We start from the raw sequence: 24,529 nt of genomic DNA, 5'->3' as shown, positions 1-24,529 counted from the left end.
TCGCGGCGATGCGAGAATGGGACGCACTTGAAAACATCCTGCGCTGAACTAGAAACAACAGTCGCGAAAAGCCCTCCTTTGACGGGCGTCTGTCTCCCTCCCTCTTCCCGGCTTGGTGGCTGCAGCGGCACAAAGGCGCTTACGTGTTATTGTTTCGCGAGAGAGAGAGAGAGAGAGAGAGAGAGAGAGAGAGCGCTTTGCGTCGCCGAGGTGCGATCTTTTCTTTGAGTAACCTGCCTCTCGCGGATATTCAAATTCACTCGCTTGGCGGCGCTTAACCCATTCAGGGCTCCCCGAAGCTTCTTCCGCCACTCTCTCCTTTTTCTCCCGCGTATCCCAACAAACCCGGCTTTTATTTCCGAAACTTCAAACGGCCATATCTAATGAATTTCGTGTAAGCCGGAGTGCGCGCGCGCAGCTGCCACCGCCGACAACTACTTTGAATTTCAGAATTAGTCGACGAGGAGAGACTGCTCGGGCGCTGCAAATATTTGCATACGTCGAAGAGCGTTTGCTCGTATAGCAGAGAGCCCTCCTTTGACGGACTGCTATTCGATTCTCGCGAATCAGCATGGAAATTTCGGAATTTAAAAGTCCGAGAATAATGCAGCCAACAAAGATACGCAAACGCGAATGACGCAGCTGGATTTGCTCGCGTCACGGGGGCATGAATCGTAATCCGACGTAGTACTAGATGAGAAAATGATTCGGCGAATATCGATACCCGCGCTGTGTATGAGAGGACTGGGAACTAAGGACGCGTCGAGTGCACTGGCGGCACTTGCTCCCGGGGCATAACACAGCAGACCAAGAGGCAGGAGGAGGCTGTGCGGGGGCGGCGATTCGTCGAATCACATTGTGTAGAGCGCATCCGGGTCAGCGCCGTATAACGGCCGGCGCTGCTTTCCGCGCGCGCAAGAAAGCGAGGCACATAATAGAGAGAGAGAGAGAGAGAGAGAGAGAGAGAGAGAGAGAGAGAGAGAGAGAAGAGAGAGAGAGAGAGAAATAAGTGGAGGGAAGGGGTCCAGCGGCGGCGGCAGTACGAAATATACACCGCGTCGGAGGAGAGAGATTATTCCGCAGCAGCTCTCGCGGCATCATTCGTCATGGATTATACTTCCGCGTCGCAATTCCAGTAGCTCCTCTCTGCAGCTCTGCTCCGGTCTCTCTCTACGCCCGTCCGCGTCAGCACGCCACCTCTCAGTCTATTTTCTGCTGCGTCGCGCATTCACCTTATCCCTCGCTCTCTCTCTCTCTCTCTCTCTCTCTCTCTCTCTCTCTCTCTCTCTCTCTCTCTCTCTCTCTCTCTCTCTCTCTCTCTCTCTCACTCGTTGCGTGCTGACACTGTATACCATAGCGTGCACTAGTGCAGCGTGTAGCGCACGGAGTTAGGGCTGATTCCCGCGTCGCGCTCGCGCGCGGCGGATTAAGTGCTCTTGCTCGCGACTTGTCCGCTGTTAATGCGCCAAATTACTCAGCGAATCGCGCGCCGCCGCCGTCGACTGTATTATGTCTGCGCGCGTATGCGCGGCAGCCTTAGTAAGAGAGGCAGGCATCTTCGAGGCTCGATTTATCAGTCGACTATGACAAGTGATACTGACTGATGTTGCTTTCACGCGAGACGCATCCATCGTCACGCTCCCGCGCTGATGGAACAATAATGATGCGAGGAAAAAGCGCAGGGCCGACTACTCCTCCTCGCGCGCGCGCAGCCTTGCATTGTGTTATTGTTCTTTTTTTCGGATTATTTACCGCCACGTCGTGAATTCTAGCTGCCAATTACGCTAATCGATATATAATGTTTATACGATCGGAGGACGTCGCGCGCATAAATCCCGCCGCCGCCGGCTCTAAAGTTTGATCCGCACAACCGCGCGCGGCGCACTTTAATCTAAACGTCGAGGCGCTTTCTCTCTCTCTCTCTCTCTCTCTCTCTCTCTCTCGGCGAATGCGCTCGCTAATTTATTGGCCCCAGCGCAGCGCTACTCGACTTTTCATATCGGCAGCGGCGGCGGTGGCTCTCATAATGTCCCCCCTAATATGCTGAAACAACAAAAGGAGGGACGATATTAAAAGGAGGCAGCTCGCGCGTCTTTGCGCGTAAAATTGGAGCTATTTATCAGCTGCGATATCGAGCTTCGGCGCGCACTTCGCGGTCGACTTTAATTTTATCCGGGAAATCAATGGAAACGAGCTAGCCGCTCGTTAGAGTCTGCTGCCGGCTGCGGTTTGCACGCGCGACCAGCGGCGGCAGCGGCAGCCGAGAGAGCTGCCTCTCTCGGATCAGCCTGAAATTGCACATTCTATGGGAAACTGCTGGAAACGAGTGACGCACTTTGCGGTTTGCTTCCAAATTAACTCGGACTTTATCTAATCGGCCTTTTCTCGCTCTCGCTGCTAACTCTCCCTATGCTAATTGAAGCCTTTCAAAACAGCAGTTGCCAGCTAGCAGCGAGTGTGAGAATCCTTAGCAGCTGCCGGCTGCTCTCCGTATGTGTGATTTAGAGCCGGGACACAGAGCATCGCTCTTACGGCGGCGGTTTTCCAGAGAATCCTCGCGGCGCAGTCCATATCTCGAGAGTCGATCTTCTCGCGCGGCAACTTTCCTTCTTATCTCGGGCCGCGTCAAAAGCTCCGCGCGACAGGCGTCTCCCGATTCGCAGATAGCCACAACTTTTCGACGCTCAAGCTTCACTTTTGCTCCGCGGTGCACGTGTACCGCATGCACACGGGGCTTATTTACTTTCGCGGTCTCTTTGTCGAGAGAGAGAGAGAGCGAGCCTTCAATCAAAGGAAAACTCGTTCGAAGAGCACAAAAGAGCAGGTATATGACACGGCTCGCCGCATACGTGGGCTGATAAATGAATTTGCTCAAAAAGACGCTCGCAATTGATGATAAGTCTTTGCCGTCGCTCGCTTGGAGGGAAATAACAAACACACGTATACGCGCGCGCGATAATACATCTCCGTTTGCGCAGGAGTGAGTGGCTCGACCGGCCGTGATTGATGGGCCGCGCCGCGAAATACACACACACACACACACACACATACATCGGCGCTGGGGAAAAAGTTGGAAATTGTATTTTCGAGAGAGGAGAGAGATTGTTGCACACGCGGCGGCCGCTACAGAGCGAAAGTCCTGATTATCGATCGAGCGCTCGCAAAAGTATATACTAGCAGAGAGAGAGAGAGAGAGAGAGAGAGAGAGAGAGAGAGAACTTATTGATAGCCACTGCGCCGCTCGCGCTGACTGTTGCACGTGTCACCGGAAAACTTTTCCCGTAAACTCTCTCGCGAGCTTCGATTCCGCACGGCGACCATGCCAGCTGTGGAGCCGCGTTTCTTTTCGCTCGTCTAGGCCGTTCCTACCGAGCTGCAGCTCTTTTTTCGATACTTCGATCTTGCCCTCGCAAATTGAATGCGCGCCCCCGCAAAGAGGAAGCCCCGCGCGATAGAAAACAGAGAAAGAGAGAGAGAGAGAGAGAGAGAGCTGGCCGCCGCCGCTATTGGATACAACGTCAGAGATTTATCGGGTTTATTGCCCGAACTCTCGCGAGCGCACGGAGGGAGGGCTCGAGAGTCGCGCACATCTAATGTGAAATTCATGCACCCTATGAAAGTTTTTGCATTTTCCTCTTGTACACCTGCACCGGCAGCAGCAGCCGCGCGCGGCAATCTTTCGCGTATTATGCGTATATAGCTCTGCCGCGTGTACTTACACACATACGTGTGCGCGCCAGCTGTGTGTGCGTGTGTGATAAGAACACACATGGCTCTCGGAGAGACGTTTTACTGCAAAACCGTCAGCCAGCTGCGCATATTATAATAAGGCTAGAAGCCCCGTCCTCGCGCTATATGTACGCCAACGCGGATGCGCTATATAGCTCGTGCGCACGTGAATCCGTTGACGAAAGAAATCCATTCGCCTTATGGAATAACCTAATGACGTTATGCATAGATGATTCTGTCGAAAGCTTTTCCATCGAATTTCGCGCCAGCGCGCGCGAGGCTCCCTCGCGTTTAACCAAAAATTTTCGAATATTACTTCAGCCTCAGCTGGCAAACTTTCTTCTTCATTTTTAGTAGACGCGAAAGAACCTTTTTGAAAAAAAGAACGATGCTTGCCCTTCACGCACGCGAATCTCGTGATTGATTCCACGGGGCACGGGGCACGGGGCACGCGAACTTGTCCTGTCACTATATTTTCTCTATCGCCATATGTGTATACACTCTATATATAGGCGCACCCGTGGGCTAAAGGTTCCAAACCAAAGAGAGCTGACTCATATGGGGGGTGTACGTATACCTATATTGAAATGACGAATATGACTATTGTTTGTTTCCGTATCCCGAGCTTATTGGCCGCGTGTACACAAACACACGCATCTCGCGACACTGCCCAGCTGTAGCTGCAGCCGGCAGAGCACCACCGCCTCTTCGGATGTGCGATCTATATCCTATGGCACAGCGTGTGGCCAGTATCAATTATTGTTATTAAGTTACGAATCTTACGATGATAACAATTCGCAGGCCGGGGGGTTAGACTTCCTGGCGACTATACCGTCAAGTCTCCATTATAGAGGCAGCAAGGCCTTTGAAGTCGTTGGTGCATTTCGTTGTACATTTGATATATTATATGATATGAACTTTCGAGAAGGGACGTGGACTTACTTGTACGTAGCCTTGTAGCCCTTGTATATGTGTAGAAGGTAGAGACGAACGTCGCTTTTGCTCGATTGAACAGCAAATTGATATAATATCACTGTACGCTAGCTATTTACGCGACACTTGGCACTTTGACACTTTCGGACTCTAGTTACTTTACGGTTCAGTTCAGTTGAGAAACACACGCGCGCACTATTCTTCAACCTTGACTCCAATTAAGCTGATTATTATACTAGGTGCAAACAGAGTGAGTAAAAGGTTTCGAGGAGAAGAAGAAATTAGACTAATTACTAATGAGTACCGAGTAGTACCTATAGGTAGGTAAGTCGTTAAACTAACAAAACTCAATTATGAACGCAGCCGCCATCTGCTGCCACTGAAACTCACCAGCGGCGTTTTGCTTGGTTAATACGTTTACGTCGGTAAAGTAGAGACGCTACCCTGCAACTGTAACCTTATCCCCCGCCCTTATATATAACTATAAGGTACCTTTAGAGTCGTCTACAAAACGCGCGCGCTATACTGTTGTTGGTGGGGCGACTCTTCCCCCCTTTTCTCTTTTTATGTTGTCATAACGTCAGTATTGCCAGCATATATCTATAACGACAAAAATCAAAACATTGGATATTTGGCGGCTCGAGTTGTCTACAATCAAAGCGACGCTGCACCCATCAGCATAGTGTGGCTAACCCGCAGCCTGCGACGATGTTTATATTTCACAAGTGTCAAGTTGCACGTGCAGTTTTGTTTACTCTCTACTCGCAGAGGCATAGCTTTTAAACTAAAAATCCATTTACCATGTAAACTTTCGACTATCGTATTCACGGCTGCATGACTCTGTTTTTTTACTGTGATGATCGACTATCGAATGCGTGTGTGTTTATAACCTTATAGTAAACTGCTACCCAAGCTTCTGCATGAGCTGTTCTGATGTGAGAAATCATATTGTTTTCATTGGGAATTCGGGTATCGAGTGATCGTGTAGCAAGTTTCAGACCAAAAAGCAAATAAAGCATCCATCATTTTTAGACTTTGTAATGCGGAGAAAGGACTACATGGATGATGAGTGACTCAGATGATACCGATGTCCTGCTACTGATTCCTCCAGATCTTTTTCTTGTTCCTGCATCAGACTCGGATGATCAATCGGACTGTTCGAGTTATAAAAAGAACAAATCCGGTGTTGTATCTGAACTGATAGACCATGTACAGTCGTTAGAAACAAGGATATCTGCTATTGAGTCTAAAGATAGTCCTAATAACTCATTGAATCTTAGCCGTAGATTGTCTTTGGATTCTATTATGAGTTGCCGACAAACACTGCCAAGGACTAAATTCTCTGTAAGTCAAACTTCCAACTTGCAGAAAACTCCCACAAAACATCCTTCATGCTTGTCATTGCCATCAACTCCTAGCATAAGACAACAGCTACAACATACTAATGAAACACTTCATTCGACTAAATCATCTGGGCATTATCAAAGCAATAGATCAAATCCTAATCTGTCGAATAAGCATGATAATGTAAAACTATTTTCAGACCCTGTTTTTCCAAATACTTCTTCGCCAAACAAAAGTTACTTGCATGTTGGTAATGGGTTTTTGGAAAGCAAAGAGCCACACTCATTGCTTACACCTGGGACAAATGTTTGTGAAAATAATGTTAATGCAAGGAGTTTTAATTCTTATAACACATTAGTAGGTCGCCTAACTTCTGACTCAAAATCTATTAAAAATATGAGTCTATCTGAAGTTGAGGAATTTCTACAAGAAATCGAGTCTAATGACAAGGAGTTGACTCAGACAAATGGTTATTCCAATGATCAACAACTTCAAGAAGATTTAGACAAGATTACCGAAAAGAAGTCCTATCTAACAGAAGAGGATGAGAAAAACATTCGAACAATAATGGAACAAAAACTCAAATTTAGCACGAATAGCTATAGTCAATCTCGTGAACCACTTCATCAATCTGATCATGAAAGAAGAAAAGATATGTCAGATCTTACGCTACCTAATGATAATTCTTTTTCATCTTTCGATACAGATAAATTTATGACTGAGTTTAAAGCATGGACGCCTAGTCTTCATAATGGATTGAATGACAGTAAAATCAGTATTTCCGAATTGAGAAATTTTGAAGAAAATGAACGATTGCGAAGCTCTCAGCAAAAAGATAGTGATCAGCAGCTTGATGGTAATAATGTACAAAATTATGTGACTGCCAGTACGCAGTACCTTGACTCAAGTTTACTTTCAAAATTTGCTGATCAATTTACAAACCCACAAGTCATTTCATCTTCTGCACCAGAAATTAATCAAAGTACACTTTTAGCAAGTTGCAAAAGTTGTCCGAGCATTTTTAAAACTCCAAATAATATATCTACTTCAAATCCCTTAGATTCTTTAGGTAAAAAATCTGGAATCCCTAATGGGCAGAACAGTGCTAGTACTTTGAGAAATCACGACTCCTCTACTCAAAGGCCACAACGTTTACTGACCCTCTCAGATTTCTGGAATCACGATTCAAGTAAATCACAAGAAGAGCAGCTGAGAATCAAACTAGAGGAAGAACGATTTAGAAGAGAGGTATTGCATTTCTAATTTAATTTTACCGCTATTTTTTATTATTTGTTAGTGCAATAGTAATAATCTACGATTTTTTTATTTTTTCAGCATTGTGAACAATTGATTCAAGATTTGCAAAAAAAACTTTTAGAACAGCAAGAAAGAGTAGCTGTGGCAGTTCGCGTAGATGCGGAAAAAAATACTCTTATTTCTCAATTTCAAATAACTTGGAAGAAAATGAAACGGAAATTATCCGAAGTAGAATCTGAGCGAGGAAATCTTCAGAAAGTTTTAAAAAACATATCGGATAAACATCAATCAGAAATTGAGCATTACGAAAAGCAAATGAAAAACTGCAAGGAAGAGTTATCAAAAGCCTTAAATTTGGCTACTGGATACAAAGAAAAGAGTGATTGTTTGGTCAAAGAGAAAGTAGAACTGCTGAAGAGCCACGCCGATGAATTGCAAAGCTACAAGTTACTGGTGCAGCAAGCAGAGAGTAGATATGAAGAAATGAAAGCCGAATGCCAGAAACTATTGGAAAAGAATCAACAGACGGACGAAGCTTTCAAAGCCATCCAGCAAGACCTGAATAAAGAACTATTGAAGGGAAGCGAAGTAAGGACTGAAATGGCGGTTATACATAAAGCCCTAGATGCTTGTGAGGCTGAACTGACCATTTTACGTCAAGAGAAGGAAAGTTTGCAACTTAAACTTAAGGAGGAAATAAATAGAAATAACATCCTTGAGCAAGGAAAAGCATCTTTAATCGCGGCCGTCGATGATGCAAAAAAGGCTGAGGTAAACCTTAAGTTTTTTTTTACAATTGAGGTATAGAACCCATAAAATTTACACTTATTTATGAAATGTTTAGAAAGCAGCGTTAAACGAAGTGCAGTCGCTCACAGACCAGCAAGAAAAATTAAGGGCAGAGCTTCGGGATGTTTACCAGAAACAAGTCGACGATGTTGTTAAGACAAAACTTCAAGAATTTCAAACTCAACTGGACTCGGCGGAAATGGTTTTCCAAAATGAAATTGAAACAAAACAGCGCGCCATAGCTGAGTGTGCAGCAAGGAAAATAAAAAGTGTCATAGATAAGTAAGTTGTTTTTATAATATTGAATTTGAAAAACTTATTTTCTCTATTCTGTAAGAAACTAATAACGATCGATAACTCCTTCAGACACCAATTGGAGATAAATCTTGTCGAAGAAAAGCACAAAGAAGAAAAAAGACTCGTTGAAATTAAATTAGCTCAAGCAGTGCAGAAATCTTCAATGCTTGAGGCTCAATTAAATAGTTACCGGAAAAGTAAGAATCAGTTAGTTGAACAACTCCATTCCATGATGCAAAAGCAATGGCAACAAGCTCTTATGATTATTTCAGGTAATTGCATAGTTTCACTAGATATTTTTTATTCTCAATACACGATTACATACTTTTATAAAATTGTTTTAGGTGGCAATGGAAATCAGATGTCGTCTTTTCAAAAAATAAATGTCGATAAACTGTTCGAATTTCCGAGTGAGATAAATCTTGAGCTTGTGCCAAACCATTGTAGCACTCTCCATTCAGAACAAATGAAATTAAATCCTCTAAAAAGTTCATTAAGCTCACAAAATGTACAAACGCAAGAACGTGAGAATGAAAGTTCGGTAACTTTAACTTCTCACAATGAGACACCTTTAACGAGTAGAAAGGAAACAAAAAGTGACCTTAGAAAATATATAAAAATGGTTAGCTTGATTCTTTGCGACGGAATAGAATAATCAATTGAATTAACTGTAATGATGTATCAAATATCTACGTTTTAGTTACTAGACATGCAGCAGTCAAAGGAAGACAATTCCAAGCCAAAGTTTTTTGATGGCAGTCCACCATTATCTCATAAAGATAATTCGGATAAACAATCGCTGCAAAAAGACATTAACACGTCCAATGATGGAAGCTCTACGTGGCAACCAACTTCCGAGGTAAAGTAAAATGTCTCTCTTCTTGCTGTATTGCAATGCATTATTTTATTATAATATATATTTTAGCACTGATCGTATTTTTTAGATGTCCATTCACGATACCAGTGAATATTTAAGTGTTCCACAAATACAAAAGTTCACCTTCAAAGGCGATCAACAAAGACAGAAGCCACCATGGAAGTGATCTCACGCAGAGTATTTAGTAGACAATGTCGGAGTTGATGAAGTTGACAACGTGTGTACATTAAAAAGTATTTTTAAACGCAGAGGATAATTTTATCAAGTAATTTTAAGATTTTTATACAAGATTTTATATAATAAATCCAATCGAAACAAAATTTTGTTGTGTATTGCTTTCTCAAAGATGAAAGAGCTTTGAATCGGTGAAAAGTTTTTTTTATCATTTTTATCTTAAATAGACCAGTTGCAATTCCAGAAGCGCACGCGCGTGTATGTGCATGCATACGTTACATAATTAAATTTTAAGAATATAGGAAAATACTGTAGGATTTTACAATGTCATATTTGGTACGCTTTTATGAAGGTCTTTGTTAAATAGTTACAAGGTTTTGAATAAGAACTTCACACCAATTTTTGCATGAAATTTTCAATTTATGTTAGCATCCGATTCGCATCAGATTACTATTATTTAGCAAATTCGATGCATAAATTCATACCATTAAAAATCCATCCTGTCATCATTAATTACTTGATATTACTAGATCGGAGCATGGTTGACTAATTATTCAGTCCAATATTATCAGACAGTGGACGGCAGGAAACAGGAAACACGATAACTCCTCGCTTATTAAAGTTAGTATATCAAGTTTGAAGCGTTTTATTTTTTTACTCTTAATATATTCCTTTTTTATTTTTTAAGCAATTTATCGAAGATGGTACAGCATGTAAATCAATTAGGTGACTATAGGATGACGCTCAAGTGTTTATTAAATTGAATGACTTTCTTCGAAAATCTGAATGAGTCATAAAACGGCGCGGCTAAACAGATACAATACAAACAACAGCTAGCGGCTGCCTAAATTAAGACCCGGCTAAGTTGAAAGCGCTCGGTATATTCCGAGGGGATTATTTTAGCTCGCACAAAACGGCGCTTTGGCAAAATATTGTCTCGAGCTTACGCAAAGGAAAAATCGTAAATATAGCTGTGGCAAACGGGCATCGCGTTCAATTTGAAAAGCCATTCCGACGAAATCAATGTAAAATTAGTGGCACGAAGGGACAGCGAGGGAGGCATCCGGCAGGAAACCTGCGCTGAGCTACTTGAGAGAGCTGGGTCGAAAACGAGTTGCCGAATGCGAGCAGGAAAATAAGTATAAGCAGAGAAGAGCGCGCGCTAAGAATGCAAAGGGAGGAACGCGAGCGATAGCCTGCAGTCTACGGTGCAGAGCTCATACAGGCTCCGACTCTCGACTCGATTCGTGGGTGTCCGTGTATGTAGACTTACATATATCTGTGTCGGCGCGCGTACACGTATACAATTCTTGCACACAGCGGCCTCGCGGTCACCGGTGTGGGAGCGAAAACCTATGGTGGTGACTCGTTTCTCTCTCTCTCTCTCTCTCTCTCTCTCTCTCTCTCTCTCTCTCTCTCTCTCTCTCTCTCTTTCGCTCTCTCGCTCGAGCCGATGGAAGGAGAAGCGCGCTGGACACAACGATAAGTGCTTTTAGTTGTGGACCGCACGCGAGAGCGTAAGCATGTCGCTCGGAAGGAGGATGCGGGGGTGCAACCTCGTGTTGCTGCTCGCGATCGCGATCGTGACCGTTTGCTCGCTCGCCGATGCTCTCGCCGTCGGCGGCTGGAAGCGTCGCGAAGACAAAACCAAGTGTCCAAAAGTCAAGGGCATTCGAAACTTCGATATCTCCCAGGTATAGCTTGTGCTTTTTTTATCTTTTTGTTTTTTTCCGTCGCTATTCTTTGACGAGCATTCGCTCTCGTGCGGAATTAATTAAAAAGGCCGGGGAGCCCAATAATTATTTCTTGCGAGCGTTTAATTGCTTTTTATGTCGCTATTGTGTACTCCTTTGGGTCTCAGGGTCTGTATTAATACAGCAGGGGCCGCACTGATTTTATAATGTAATGCGGCTATAATATTTGCCCTCAGTTTCAATTCAGACATTTCCGCGTTTCTCGCTTTTCATGCGTACAGGCGCGCGTGGACTCAATGTCACTTTGTCGAGTTTGAGCGTAAAAAGTATATATATATAGCTGGTACAATAATCGTCATAATAAGTATTGATAATTCGCTATTGGCACAGTTCCTCGGCGTCTGGTACATAGTCCAATACTACGCCAGCTCGGAGGAGGCCATATCCTACAGATGCATGCGTGCGGAGATGTCAGTGCTGCCGGAAAATGACGAGGTGACCATGAACTTTACGTACAGCTTTACGGATGACCCGCTTAACGAGCAGCTCGTCGGTAACATCACCTGGAAGATTCCATCCCCGGAATTACCGGCCCACTGGATGCACGCCGAGCTTCCCTGTACGTATTGCAGTCACGTCGGTTCTCTCTCTCTCTCTCTCTCTCTCTCTCTCTCTCTCTCTCTCTCTCTCTCTCTGCGCGCATACCTATATACGCATGAAATATAACTAGAACGATATTTTTACCGCAGACGAGGGAGTATACAATACCTATGTGCTGGACTCGGACTACAAATCGTGGGCGTTACTCATGCATTGCGCCGAGAAAAGCAAGAGTCCGCGCTATCTCTCCAGCTTTATTATGAGCCGAGAGGCCAGCCTCGGCAATAACGTCATTTCTTATCTGCGGGAGAAACTTCCTAGGTAATCTATTTCCTCCTGTGCCCATATCAATAGCCTATCTTCAAGTTTTCCACGTAAACACTCGTTGTTCCGTCCGCAGATACGACATCGACTTGGAGTACATGTTTCCGATGGACCAGACCAATTGCACGATGATAGATCCTTACGCCAATTCCTTTGTTCCTCCGACGATCGTGGCCGCCAAGAGGAACTATATGCAACGAAGGCATCCCCTCAAACGAAAACATAAACGAGGCTGACGCATTGTCTCATCGCAAACCACTCACGACTGACTGCAACGATATGATCCCCGAGGGCTGTGTACATTTAATTATTTCTTTTTTGTATTCAACGACGCGAGCTTGAATCTCTCTTTATACTTACTCCCTGTCTCCTGTTATATTGTTACCTGTGTGCATGCGTGATGATTAAAAAAATCTTCTACACAAAGAAGGTCGTCGAATAAAAGCGAGACTATTTAATCTGGGCTAGTTTTATTAATTCAATTAACAACGTCTTTATAATACTCTTCGTCTGTTTCTCTCATTTATAATCACATAATCATAATGAATCGTTATTGTTTTTTTAGACCCGTCGCCATTTTGCATGTTACCTTAATCTGCAGTTTCACAAATGCATAGTTTCGACAGAACGAAGGATGTGTCGTTACGCACGCATCTCAATCACACGTCACCCTTTTTCCTGCCACATTCACTATCATAATCATCGTACATTGTTACTTCATTACACACTCGATCGCATTTGCACTCAATGCGCACGCTTATAATTGATTTTATTTTATCATTGGATATGGCAGCTATAACTTATAAGAAAAATATTATAAAATCACTCAGCAATTGATGAATTCTCATTATTATGCACAAGGCGCTATTCACACTACTCTTTCATACGGATCTGACGTACCGACGGGCTTCGTGTCGCGCACACTCTTTTTTCCGATAACTTTAATCGTTCAACGATTTAAAAAGTCCGGATATTTTGCACCGCGCACAATCCAAAAGTTTGCCTTTACGAAAACACTGATTTTTCCACCCCTAATTCTCCTGTTTAGCAAGATGCCGTACTTATACAAGATACTCCTTTACTAAGATGTCGAAATAGTTGATATTTTCTTGGGGCCATAGGTAAGTAGCTGAAGATTCATTGAAACGAGAAATTTACACAGTATTATAGCGTAGTATATAATAATAACAATTAACATATTATGCTTGGGCCTGAATTTCAAAATCTATATAGAGTATAACAATATAATTTCAAAATTCAATGAAAGCGCGTGCCTGATTGTTAATTTTGCATTGAATTAATAGAATCGTTTTTCCGATCATTCCACACCCAGAAAGAGTTTCCGTGCGTGTGATCCCAACGTCTCGTTAATCGTTTTTCAATTCTTATAACTGTGCCCGCACATCTTATACAGTCTCACTCAGTCCCATACCATGAAGGGTTCGAATTCACTAAAAGGTCTCTAATTGTTCAGTGTGTTTTATTTTTCGAGACGGTCAACCAATAAAGAATGAAAATTTGTAATAGCTATAGTTCGTTACGCCGGTCAAGGGTAAACAATGTCGTTCGCCTTTCTTTTTCCGCGTCTTGTGTCTCAGTCACTTTCCAACTTTGCATTTTACCATCGTATATTTATAATTGCTCTAATTTATATATTTTGTGAATTATCTAACTATTCACGTACCCTTACAAAGGTCTACTTAAACGGTATCTTAAATTTTCGTCATATACGTTTACGTATAATTTTATCCTCGCACTCGATGAACTTCTCAAACATAGTTCTGTGTTCTCTAGTTCTGTCGTGAGCTCATTGTCAAGTCATGTTCAATTAAATCAATCAGTCAGTGTGCGTTAACATCTCGCATTCAAATATTTTGGATCGCAAGACAAATTTTTGGTTGCTATTGACTTAGTATTCTCTGGAATTTAATATAAAATAGAAAGATTTGGCTAAGATAAAAAAGTCTTAAATACTCATAAATAGTATCCACTCTGTACAAAATAGAGCGTAACAATGTTGAATTAAAAAAAATAATTCGATCTACAAAAGCAATTTAAACCTGTGTAATGAATTCAGTACAAAAAACTCAATTAAATAAATGCTTGGTATTAAATGTATAAGTAAATGCTCGAAGATATCTCAAAGTTTAAGTACGAATAATAAAAAAGGGCATTGATCAGCAGCTGAATGTTACAAGAATTTGATGAAATTCAAACTTCGCGTATTAATGGTTGTGTATTTGTAAATGTGTATCGAAGTGCTACGAAATTTTTATCTAAATATGTAATATTTCTATAGTTCTAAAATTATAGGGTACTGCCGGTTGTCGTCTAGTTTCTTCAAATTCGTACTGCGACAAACAACGGTCACTTTATTGCGGTAAGGTTTTTAGCTTTTGCGGTAAGGGAGTATGCGTTACAAATATAGTAGATTTAAAAGACGTAACGCGAAACAGTAGTCGTAATTTAATAATTCGTTTTGATCCTTCATCTTTACTATACATACACTCATTTGCTCTTTTCTTTTTTTTGTATTTTTTCTTTTTTGAAGCAACGAACTCGTGGGATCGTCGTTCCAACCTAAATATGAGTACGTTCTTTTTTTTTATATTTATAACTAGAAGAAGTTTTTATTTATTTTATTATTTCCTTACGAAGCGCGAAGAAATATACAGCTTTGACTAACGGTGTTCCGAAAAAATCGATCCGGTGTATTGTATACGTTATTATTAGGGGATTTCCGACGAAAACGCGGAGAAGATCCAGAAGAATTGAACATCCTTCTAATTCCTTCATTCATATATCGAGAGCAATTTTCTTCGGTGACCCGCAGCAATTGCACACTCGCAAATGCAAATGACGAGGTTATTTTTGGCGTTGCACAGACACACCGAGTGTTCGATCGTTGAGTATATAATAACTATATTATTTATTTTTTATTTATTTATGAACACGCAGCCACAGTCACTCAAATCGTTCATTATCATTGTCGTTTTCGGCAATAATATTTATATCTGATTGGTCTAGTATATTATAAGATCTGTATTATGTCAATTGCTCTTTTTTTTATGTTATTCACTAACTCGCCTCCTCGACACTTTCCTTATATATATTTATAGAACTCCCCGCCTTCACTTTCGTTTTTCTTTAGATTATTTATTGGTTATTGGTTTCAATGACTATTTCCCCCTAGATGATCCATTACAATCTGGCGTGTAGACCGCGCGGGTCGGGGACGTTCGCTGTCAGTAGACCCAAGAGACTGGAACCCATTGCGGTGTCGTGTGAAACCGTTCGATAGCATCTTCCAACTGGGCGATCGTTTCGTCGATGTCGTTATTAACGATTGTTAGGTCGAAGAAGTGACCGTACGCTTGCCTCAACATGTCCGACTCCTTGGCCAAACGTTCCAAGCTGCCGTCGTACTGAAAAAATCATCGAGTATTATCCCATTACGAAATGTCACAGGACCATGGTTAGATGCACCATCGTATGGCAACTTTTGGAAACTCACATCTGCAAGATTTTGAAGAGCTGGAGCTGCTATGAAGACTACGTAAGGCGCGAATTCAGCTGTGCGAAGCACCTTCAGGGAATGCGGCTCTATATCCAGAATAGCCAGTCTGCCTTCTTCGAGGATCTTCCTGATCGTTTCGATCTTCGTCCCGTACATAGCGTCTTCGTGAGTTCCTGCGAATCACAAATTTTATCAATGTTCAACTCGTCGTATGTGCGGACGTTTTATTTTTTCGAGCTATTTTTTGTTGACACCAACCATATTCAAGATACTCGTTTGCAGCGATGTCCGCCATCATTTCCTCGTGAGATACAAAGTAATAATTTCTTCCGTTTTCTTCGTCGTTACGCGGAGGTCTCGTTGTATCTGAAACGTATTGAAAGCTGGATATTTTTCTTGCTCTCTCACAGAGTACATACAAACAATAGTCTGTAACTTACGTGGAATAGGATACGCATATTTGTCGGGATGTTTGGCGATGATCGTATTTTTTATGTGCCTTCGCCCGACACCGTGTGCTCCAAGTAGCACCAAAGTTTTACGTTGAAAGGCAGAATCTACAATTCACATCGGCCCATTAGTATACCCGCTCTATATGCTGTTACTTTTAGACTTCGGTTTTTTACTTACATGGAAGTTTCACGACTTCTTCGTATGTAACCAGATCGAGTTGGTCGAACACCGCATTATGTTTGGCGAGATATTTATCCTTGTACTGCTTCTTTTTGCGACCGAAAATGGAGCAATTAACTGAAAAATCGAAAGAGTCCATTAGTATAATGTCAATTATGATGTTTAAATTCTATCAGCATTTATTTTGTAAATCAAATATAGTGAAATATAATTGTGGCTTATCAAGTCGTAGCATAATTGGATAACTGAGATACCGTTCTAGAGCTACAAGCTACCAAACTTTTAGGTAAACGAATACGAGTATTTAGTCGATCGTTTTAAATTTATACAATTTTTTTAGTTGATCCGTATCATATTAGATCCTGAGAAATTGTTGCTTAGTCAAGTTTTTACAACAATGCACTACAGTGAATGTTACCTATCTGAGAAAAAATAAGATTAATTAGAGTACTATTTGTTCTTTTTAAAAAAATAATAATAATGGTAAAGATCCACACAGTAAGCCGTATTTTAGAGTGTGAAATGTTTATTGCTACTGTAGGTCCAAACCCCGCAACGCCAGTGCACTGTTTTCGAGCAAAACGTTTTTATTATATAAAAGTACATTATATAATTATGTTTAAGTATAAATAAAAATTAAAGCATAATATATTCATTCTAATTACATAGCTATGTAATCTTTTATAGCATCTATGATGACGTTCCAGCAGGTCACAGCGTGCAGTACAACTACTCTTTAACTAAAAGAGCTACCCCTTGGTGGATAGTAAAATTTTATGAATTTTTAGAATCGATACGAAAAAAAAATTAGTATTTGAACATCTACAGATTTATCTTGCAATTTACGTACTCAATAGATTGTTCTATTGGGTTTGTAAATTGCACCTACATTATATAGTAATTAAGGATTAAGGAAAAAATGTTTATATACTTTAGTACCGTCATTATAATACCAAAGTTATCTACATTGATACTTGAATTATTTTGAAAAAAAACAACAACTAAATAATGAATTTATCAGCATGCAGTGCTTTTCGCCAAGAAAGGTTTTATATATGCGCCTTCAGCTATTTAAATCTCATCGGTTTAACACACTAGTTAATATGGTTGATGGCGATATAGGAAAGAATGACTAGCAAACACAGTGAATAAAATTATGAATAATATAAAAAAAAAGTTATTGTTGTAAAAAAAAAAATTTAATTCGGATTATATGCAATGAGAAGGGTCCATGCTGTAGCATACTAATAAATGAAAATGATAAATTGTTAAACAGCTTTTTTAATGATTTTTATCTCTTTTTCAACCTTTGCTTCTTTTAGATTGTTTGCTTCCTTAATACAAAACGAATAAAAGTACCTTTGTGCAAAAGAATGATTTCGGTATAGATTTAATGTTTTTAGCAATTGTATTTAGTGTTATAAATTTTTGCGTTTAATTGACATGCTGTCTACGAAAATTTGTATATAGATTCTACAGCAATTGTAAAGTTTCTACAGCTGCAGGCAGAAACATCGTACCTGTCGAGCCGTCACATCCTTCAGTGTGAGACGAACAGCCTCCCTCTCCTTCAGCGTCTATAGCCCGGCACAACATACAATAATATCACGTAACTGCAGCTAATTTAAAGAAAAAGTACGCAGCCCTTACTCGCGCTCAACTCGAATTACGCAAATACTATAATATGTTCACAACGTTATTTTATATTCTCAATACCATACGGCGAATAATAGAAGAAACAAAAATAGGTCAAAATCCTACTTGTTTATATTTACACAGCTCATTGATCATATACTTTTGAGTCCAGCAACAACGAGATATACCAAAAGAAAATACACAATTCGGTTCGTTATAAACAACTCGAAAATCAAATCTGCCGATGTATAAAACTAAGAAATTAACGGGGAAGAAGAAATATAATCCAATGATATTTGTTACAGACTCATGACACGGACCTGTCTAATGCGACAAGAAGCATGCTTCACGAGAAAAGAAGATTTCATACAGCAAACACTTAATGTATGTACAATTGATGGCGATATATTTTACACAAATGATAAATGAGCGCATTCGCTTTGTGATTTACGACATATAAATATCGAATCTTACACAGGTATATACTGTTGCATATATGAATACATACTATATATCGATATTTGAGAGTATGGAAAATATGACGTTAGAGTATCGGAGGATGGTAATATATCATAGATATAACCAGCGCAATAAACCATTTCTTATTGCCATTTTCGGACCATAAAAAAAACCTTATGGTGCGATCTGCTGAAACAGGCGAGCTAGCCTTACGTTCAACTCGCCCATTGCATGTATACAATATTTCACTTTTTTGTATGTATTCGTTTTCTCAAGAGTCAAATAAGCTATCAACTAAATATGTTCATAGGTATATGTACACCGCACGTGTAGAAAAGTGCGCTACAGTGGGTATATGATTAAATTGCTAGTTGCAAAAGACGAGCATACCTTGTTCCTGTTTATTTTTTTCCATCGCCATGCAGGCGATTCGCCACTCTTGCAGCTCGGGAGACGGTATCAGGCCCGCAGATCCACCAGCCTGATCCTTCCTCGCTTGCCACCAGTGATGATCGTCTTTACTTATAATTTGCAAAATATCGCCAATTTTAAAAGAAATTCCAGCCTGTGCACAGGGTATTAGTTCGTCCTCCAAAGGATCGTAGTCAAATTGCGCGCGGACGAAAATCTGAAAGCACAACAAAACAGCGTGAGTCTAACATGTATTAGCGTAACGTCGAGTACATTAAAATAGCGAACATAGCGTTGTGTCAAGTGTGTATTGGATGCTAACTGCGGCTGGGTTATTTACAAAGGCAGTTCCAGTTATGAGTCTATGAAGTCTATCGTGTCTCTCGATTTTTACCGGTAACATACCAGCACACCTAACATTATATAAGTATGTTGCCGCTAGAGAATCTAGGCTCATTCAGTTTTATGCGTGACATTACGTCGACGACTCAATGTTTACTTGCCGCAATTGCGATGTTACTAGTAATTCATCGAGACTATTCAATTGTTCAAGTGCTGTTGTAACTGTATGGTATTGATTTGTGAACATTTCTCATTACTTTGCTAAGACTACTTTGAAAGATGTTGGGTATGAACGTGAACATACATATATCATTGGCATTCCTTTGCAAAAAAAGCTGAAAAAATTAATGCTGGAGTACATTGGCATTATTTTTTTTTCCACTTTGGCAGATTCAGTCATATTAATAACTTTGCTATATTATATTTTAACGGTAATAAGTCGATAACAACGCATTCCTGATTACGCAGAAAGGCTATAGACACATGCCACTGACGGTTCAAAAATGAAAAATGAAAATAATAAAAAAAACAACATAAGTGCAGCAAATCATGAGAATAGAAAACCAAAGACACAAGGACAGTCAGATAGGGAGGATGTTGTAGTGACGGCTAGAAAAGTCTCCGGCGTGAAAAGGAAATTGGAGGTGAATGTGAAAAGATGATGGTTAAACCTAGTTTATGATCAAAGTGTTGACATATTGATAATGGCTTGTCGAATTTGATGATGCCTAACTTGCCGATCAATTGAATGTGTGAAAACAATCGTTACAGGAAAAGAAGGATAAAGAGAAAACGCATAGCCTTCTAACTACAGCAGTCCAATCACACCAGATCAAGTGGTGGTACTTACTAACACTGGCAGAGGCCTAATCCTGAACAACTAGAGTGTTGAAGAAACAGAAAAAAGGAAAACGATTAATTATTCGTTCAGATGCTTTTAAATAAAAAAGTGAACATTGTGAATTCGATCTCAGCGCACAATATTATACGTCAACTTAACGTTCATTCGGCACGCTTTCCATTTTCAGATACTGTGTGGCTTGATGCGCGTTCTGAGACGCATGCAAAGGCAACGCTAATGTGAAAATCAAACTAATGGTACAGTTTATCTCATTTTTACAGCACTTTTTATTTATTATTCAACTTCCCGGATTGAACAAAGCATTATTGATCGTACTGAAGTGCAACGCTATATAACTTCTTGTTTTAATATTGTTATATACTATGTGTGCTTTGTTTTGCGCTAGTCTGTCTTTTTACCAACTTTTCATTTTTACTTTTTTTTCCTCTATTCGCCAAATTCTTATGACTAAGTCACATCCATAGTACATCTGATTGACCACTGAATAGTTTCATCACGTACGGCTCATGCATAATTTTCACGTCACAAAAACCAATGAGTACAGATTAAACGATAACGATTCGGTGCACACCTTATAAATTTAACACAGTAATTATATTAAGAACAATTTGTGATTAATGATTAAAACGATTTACATATTTAAATCGAGATTCTGTTTAATGTACAAAGGAAATTTTTGCAAGTTTCAATTAACAACACCGTCTAGAAATAAACAATTCAAAATTCGTGATATGAGTCTTTCAATATTAAATTTGATGGGACAGCGTGCACTGGACAATACGATCTACAGATCTTGATGATCATCAAAATAACAAGAAATGATTATTGGATGTGAAGCTGTTGAGCGAAAAATGAGATCGAAACCTAAAGTTTCCGATTTTAATCAATGCGACACAAGTGGAAACTTTAAATTTCTCTTTAAAAGTGAAAAATGCAGAAATGAATTTTTTTGCATAAGAATTTATCTCTTGTCTGTAGAATCACACTGAGTTAGGCACTGCATTTATCAACAGCTGGAGAATCTATTTGACATGGTATACAACATGATATTGGTAGAGGTGATGGGAAATGGTGAGACAATTTTCTACACAGTTAGTAACAGGTACGCTATTGACAACTCGTCTGGTGGACTGACTGCTGCTATTGTCGCACGTCCTGTTGCATTCTTTGTCATGCGGACGAAACGTGTGCTTTTGATCAAAGTTTCCGAGATAGGCTGTCTCTCTTGTTTCTTGATTCTCGAAAACATGTATCGTCACGACGACTTTACAACAGTCGTGTATATCGCGATGATTGTGCGATGATTATGAGAAAAAAAATCAGAATTAGAGACACAGAAACATAACATTACCCAATTTATCCCGGCATACTGCAACAATACGATTGAGGAAGGCCTTGATGTATGTGAGTGTGAATAATGGATTGGAAATTGTGTTGATATTAAAACAAGGATAAATTAAATTTGTATGCATAAACGTATACGAAAATTACACAGAAAAGGTATCAATAATCATTAATTGTCATATAGCATTAAACGACTGATTCGTATCGATGTATCGTTCGAAAAACACTGTTCTAAAACATGTTGTATCTTCAAAGTTTTTCAGTTAATTCTGCGGATATTAGATTGAATATAATTTAGATTTTTGTTTGTCTTTGTCATGCACAGCCATAACCGTGCAGGAAAGTGTAGAAATCATAGAAAATAATGTGGTGGTATTAACATATACTAAATGTGAGTACGAATACACGAAGGGAAATCAATGTATATATTGCGATGGTATCAGTGAATTGTAGCACGTTAATAACAGTATACTATTATTATTGCAATATATAGGAAGTTAGTTGTAGGCGATACGTCTTGACAAAGTATTTTTCAGCAGTTCATGCTTTATTTTATCTTCATACAATACGTAATCGCAATAGCACCGCTATAATTCGCTCAAGATCTAGTAATGCTTTTGATTATTTGTAATAAAAGATGAAACAAAAAAATAAGTTTCAATATCCATTCACGCTCCGATTTTTGACGATATACATAATTGTTGTTTATCTTATCTTACAAACACGGCAAAAACGAATAAGATTACCATAATAACGCCATATAATGTTAAGATAATTTTAATAACGCTATTTCAGAATTTATTTCATTTGCCATATCAAGAGCAAAAATATTATAAAGCAATTTAATTTCATAAGTAATCTAATCTATAGCAGTCACTGTAGTCATTTTATAAGCATACAGTTTGAAAGTTTTTACTATCCGTTTGAAAGATAGAATTTCACAATGAAAAATTGGATAATTTCGGAAGATTGAAACTGGTATGCCAAGAACAAAAATAATTCGCACATAATAATTATTTAGCTGGTTCGCAGTTATCAAGGTGAAGCTCGGTAATTTATACTATGAGCATAATTTTACAGATAATTTACGTTATTTTCATGACATTCACATATTTCTGATGTACAGCTATTTTAACATTTTACATCATAATATATATATATATATATATATATATATATATATATATATATATATATATATATATATATATATATATATATATATATATATATATATATATATATATATATATATATATATATATATATATATATATATATATATATATATATATATATATATATATATATATATATATATATATATATATAGAATATGATTTTTATTTTTCGGAATATCTTCTGATACGCAGATTGGGGATTCTCCGGGACAGAATAATAATTACATATAACTTAATACAGCTTAGATATATGTATTGATTATATATATTTACAAGTAAATATAAATAAGCTTGTAATATTAATAATAACGTCATTCTGAATACATTGATATTTTTGGTGTCATAGACTAGAAAGAACAGATATATGTATACTTAATTAATTGTTAACGTATTTAAAATAAATAGATTAAATCCACACTATACTTTTATTCTTTCTTTATCCTACTTTTATACACAGTAAAAAGTTAAAAAAACTGATTGCACCCTCAACTGCATGGGCTTCATTAAGTAGTTTCATTTAAGAATGAACAAATTAACAAAGTTTCACTTTTGTAGCACATATTAAAATAATATTGTAATGCATCTAGTATCCGAAAAGTCTCTGGCGATACATTTAAAATTTTTTTTTTTTTACGTTTTTGCATATTTACTTTATTTTTTGAAATAAATTTGTATGTTAACTTATATATCAATACTACAGCATATAAAATATACAGCTACTAGATAAAATAAAATTTTACTCAAAATACTTGACAATTATACACTTCTTAAAACGGATTCTCAAAAACAAAATGAATATAGGTGCTTTACATTAATACAGACACTCATTTTGACACATTACATTATTTTTATAATAGTGTAAGATTATGTGAATAACTCTTAGCTGAATGTTAGTTTAATAAAGATTTGAACATTTCTATAAAATGCACGATAGCAAACGACAAAAAGCAAAAAATTAGTTAAGATATTTTACCGGTCATGCAGGCGAGGGTCTTAACATAAATGTAACAAAGGCTTGCATTGTTGAATTATAAAACTTTGAAATATTATGTTTTTCAAATCATATCCACAATATCTAATCCGCAAATCAAGAAATATAATAAGAATTGAATCTACGTTAAATGATCATTGCGTTTGTTACATTGGTCAAGTTCGGTACAGCCTCTTACACAATAAAGTCACGAACTAATACAAGTCAGTATCCTCTCAAAAAGTTTTGTATTGCGCAGGATTGATTAGGAATTGTACCGAGAATTACGTGAAACCAAACGGTGAAAAAGAAATTGAAAAAAGCAAGCCATTATTGAATTTTTCTACTGAATAAGTTTAGGGCCAAACTTTAAAGAAATATTTGTCACCGTGGGCTTTCGCTAAATTAACAAGGTATATCCAATGTAAGAAACAGACAACCAACGAGCAGAGGCGTGCTTTTTTACGTAATCCTAAGAGAAGGAAGAAAACTTTATACCATGCACTCTCTTCGTACATTGTACAATTGAAGCAACGTTCTATATACGTATATATAGCTCGTCTTATACTATGTAATGGTTTTAACTGTTTATAGGGGAGTGTTTTGTGAGAACCATGAAAAACGGATGAAAGTGTTCAAATGTGCTATAGTGCATCCATATTCATATAAATTAAGGGTTATCCGTTAAAAGATAGAATGTTTTCTTTAAAAATCAAAAATATTGACTATTGTAACCAAATTTTTTAATCCAATAATAAGAGAATTAATTAATGCTATAGAAAGTGGGATTCATACGCCAAAAACAAAAACACGCAGTTTTTAATTGTTTGCATATTGCTCATAAGTCAATACAAACGATTGAGCGTGTTTTCGTGACCCTCAATAGCGTAACGTATACAAATTATTAAACTTTTATTTATTTTCTTATATCTGTTAATCGTATAACGCGCATATTACTCAGTTATTTAAAAGGAGCATATTAACACGAGAAACGAGTTTTATTTAAACTCTAGCTGATCCAATTTTATACATCTTGTAAAGTAGTTTATTCCTTCATTTACCATTAAAAATTTCCGAGCATGTAAATGTTTGAACGCGCGTTATTGTACGAATGAAAAAAAGTTGAAGAACCCTTTACTACGTCCTCATTCATTAAG

General features: G+C 38.8%; 4 protein-coding genes across 30 annotated transcripts in view; 2 read left to right on the top strand and 2 right to left on the bottom strand.

Moving 5' to 3' along the window:
* LOC100119203 (neurotrimin) overlaps positions 1–4,963 on the bottom strand; it is a 265,784-nt gene extending 260,821 nt beyond the window's left edge. The window contains exon 1 of the mRNA XM_031931958.2: positions 4,672–4,963. The gene's annotated coding sequence lies outside the window, so the exon portion shown is untranslated. The remainder of the gene's footprint in view (positions 1–4,671) is intronic.
* A 131-nt stretch (positions 4,964–5,094) lies between these two features.
* LOC100119664 (interaptin) lies at positions 5,095–9,546 on the top strand. Of its 11 annotated transcripts, none has more exons than XM_031931943.2 (9): positions 5,803–5,871; positions 5,943–6,006; positions 6,368–7,254; positions 7,342–8,034; positions 8,108–8,334; positions 8,419–8,621; positions 8,694–8,971; positions 9,050–9,208; positions 9,294–9,546. In XM_031931943.2, the coding sequence occupies exons 3-9, from the start codon at positions 6,403–6,405 to the stop codon at positions 9,390–9,392; spliced, it is 2,511 nt and encodes an 836-aa protein (XP_031787803.1). In that variant the 5' UTR covers positions 5,803–5,871; positions 5,943–6,006; positions 6,368–6,402; the 3' UTR covers positions 9,393–9,546. The 11 variants fall into 11 exon arrangements, with proteins under 11 accessions (XP_016843229.1, XP_031787798.1, XP_031787799.1 ...); XM_031931942.2 differs by having other exon boundaries at positions 6,365–7,254; XM_031931941.2 differs by having other exon boundaries at positions 6,206–7,254.
* A 1,132-nt stretch (positions 9,547–10,678) lies between these two features.
* Positions 10,679–12,476, top strand: LOC100119700 (apolipoprotein D). The gene is made up of 4 exons (XM_001602467.6): positions 10,679–11,094; positions 11,485–11,713; positions 11,844–12,015; positions 12,095–12,476. Exons 1-4 carry the CDS (start codon positions 10,924–10,926, stop codon positions 12,252–12,254), a joined length of 732 nt encoding a protein of 243 aa, XP_001602517.1. The 5' UTR covers positions 10,679–10,923; the 3' UTR covers positions 12,255–12,476.
* The window catches only part of LOC100117071 (peripheral plasma membrane protein CASK), a 64,002-nt gene continuing 51,944 nt past the window's right edge, over positions 12,472–24,529 (bottom strand). For 5 of the 17 annotated variants that reach the window (XM_031931946.2, XM_031931952.2, XM_031931951.2 and 2 more), the window contains 8 exons: positions 19,866–19,895; positions 18,653–18,890; positions 17,689–17,745; positions 16,166–16,285; positions 15,976–16,092; positions 15,794–15,901; positions 15,533–15,708; positions 14,537–15,443 (listed from right to left, as the gene is read on the bottom strand). In XM_031931946.2, the coding sequence (XP_031787806.1) occupies positions 15,264–15,443; positions 15,533–15,708; positions 15,794–15,901; positions 15,976–16,092; positions 16,166–16,285; positions 17,689–17,745; positions 18,653–18,890; positions 19,866–19,895 (1,026 nt within the window). In that variant the 3' untranslated portion in view covers positions 14,537–15,263. Of the gene's footprint in view, positions 15,444–15,532; positions 15,709–15,793; positions 15,902–15,975; positions 16,093–16,165; positions 16,286–17,688; positions 17,746–18,652; positions 18,891–19,865; positions 19,896–24,529 lie in introns of all 17 variants that reach the window. The other 12 variants (XM_016987739.3, XM_032600450.1, XM_031931949.2 and 9 more) reach the window with 7 other exon arrangements.

This window comes from Nasonia vitripennis, chromosome 5 (genome assembly GCF_009193385.2).
Source record: "Nasonia vitripennis strain AsymCx chromosome 5, Nvit_psr_1.1, whole genome shotgun sequence".
Lineage (NCBI taxonomy): Eukaryota > Metazoa > Arthropoda > Insecta > Hymenoptera > Pteromalidae > Nasonia > Nasonia vitripennis.
Note: the sequence above shows the minus strand (reverse complement) of the source record. Positions and strands in the feature narration are given on the sequence as shown.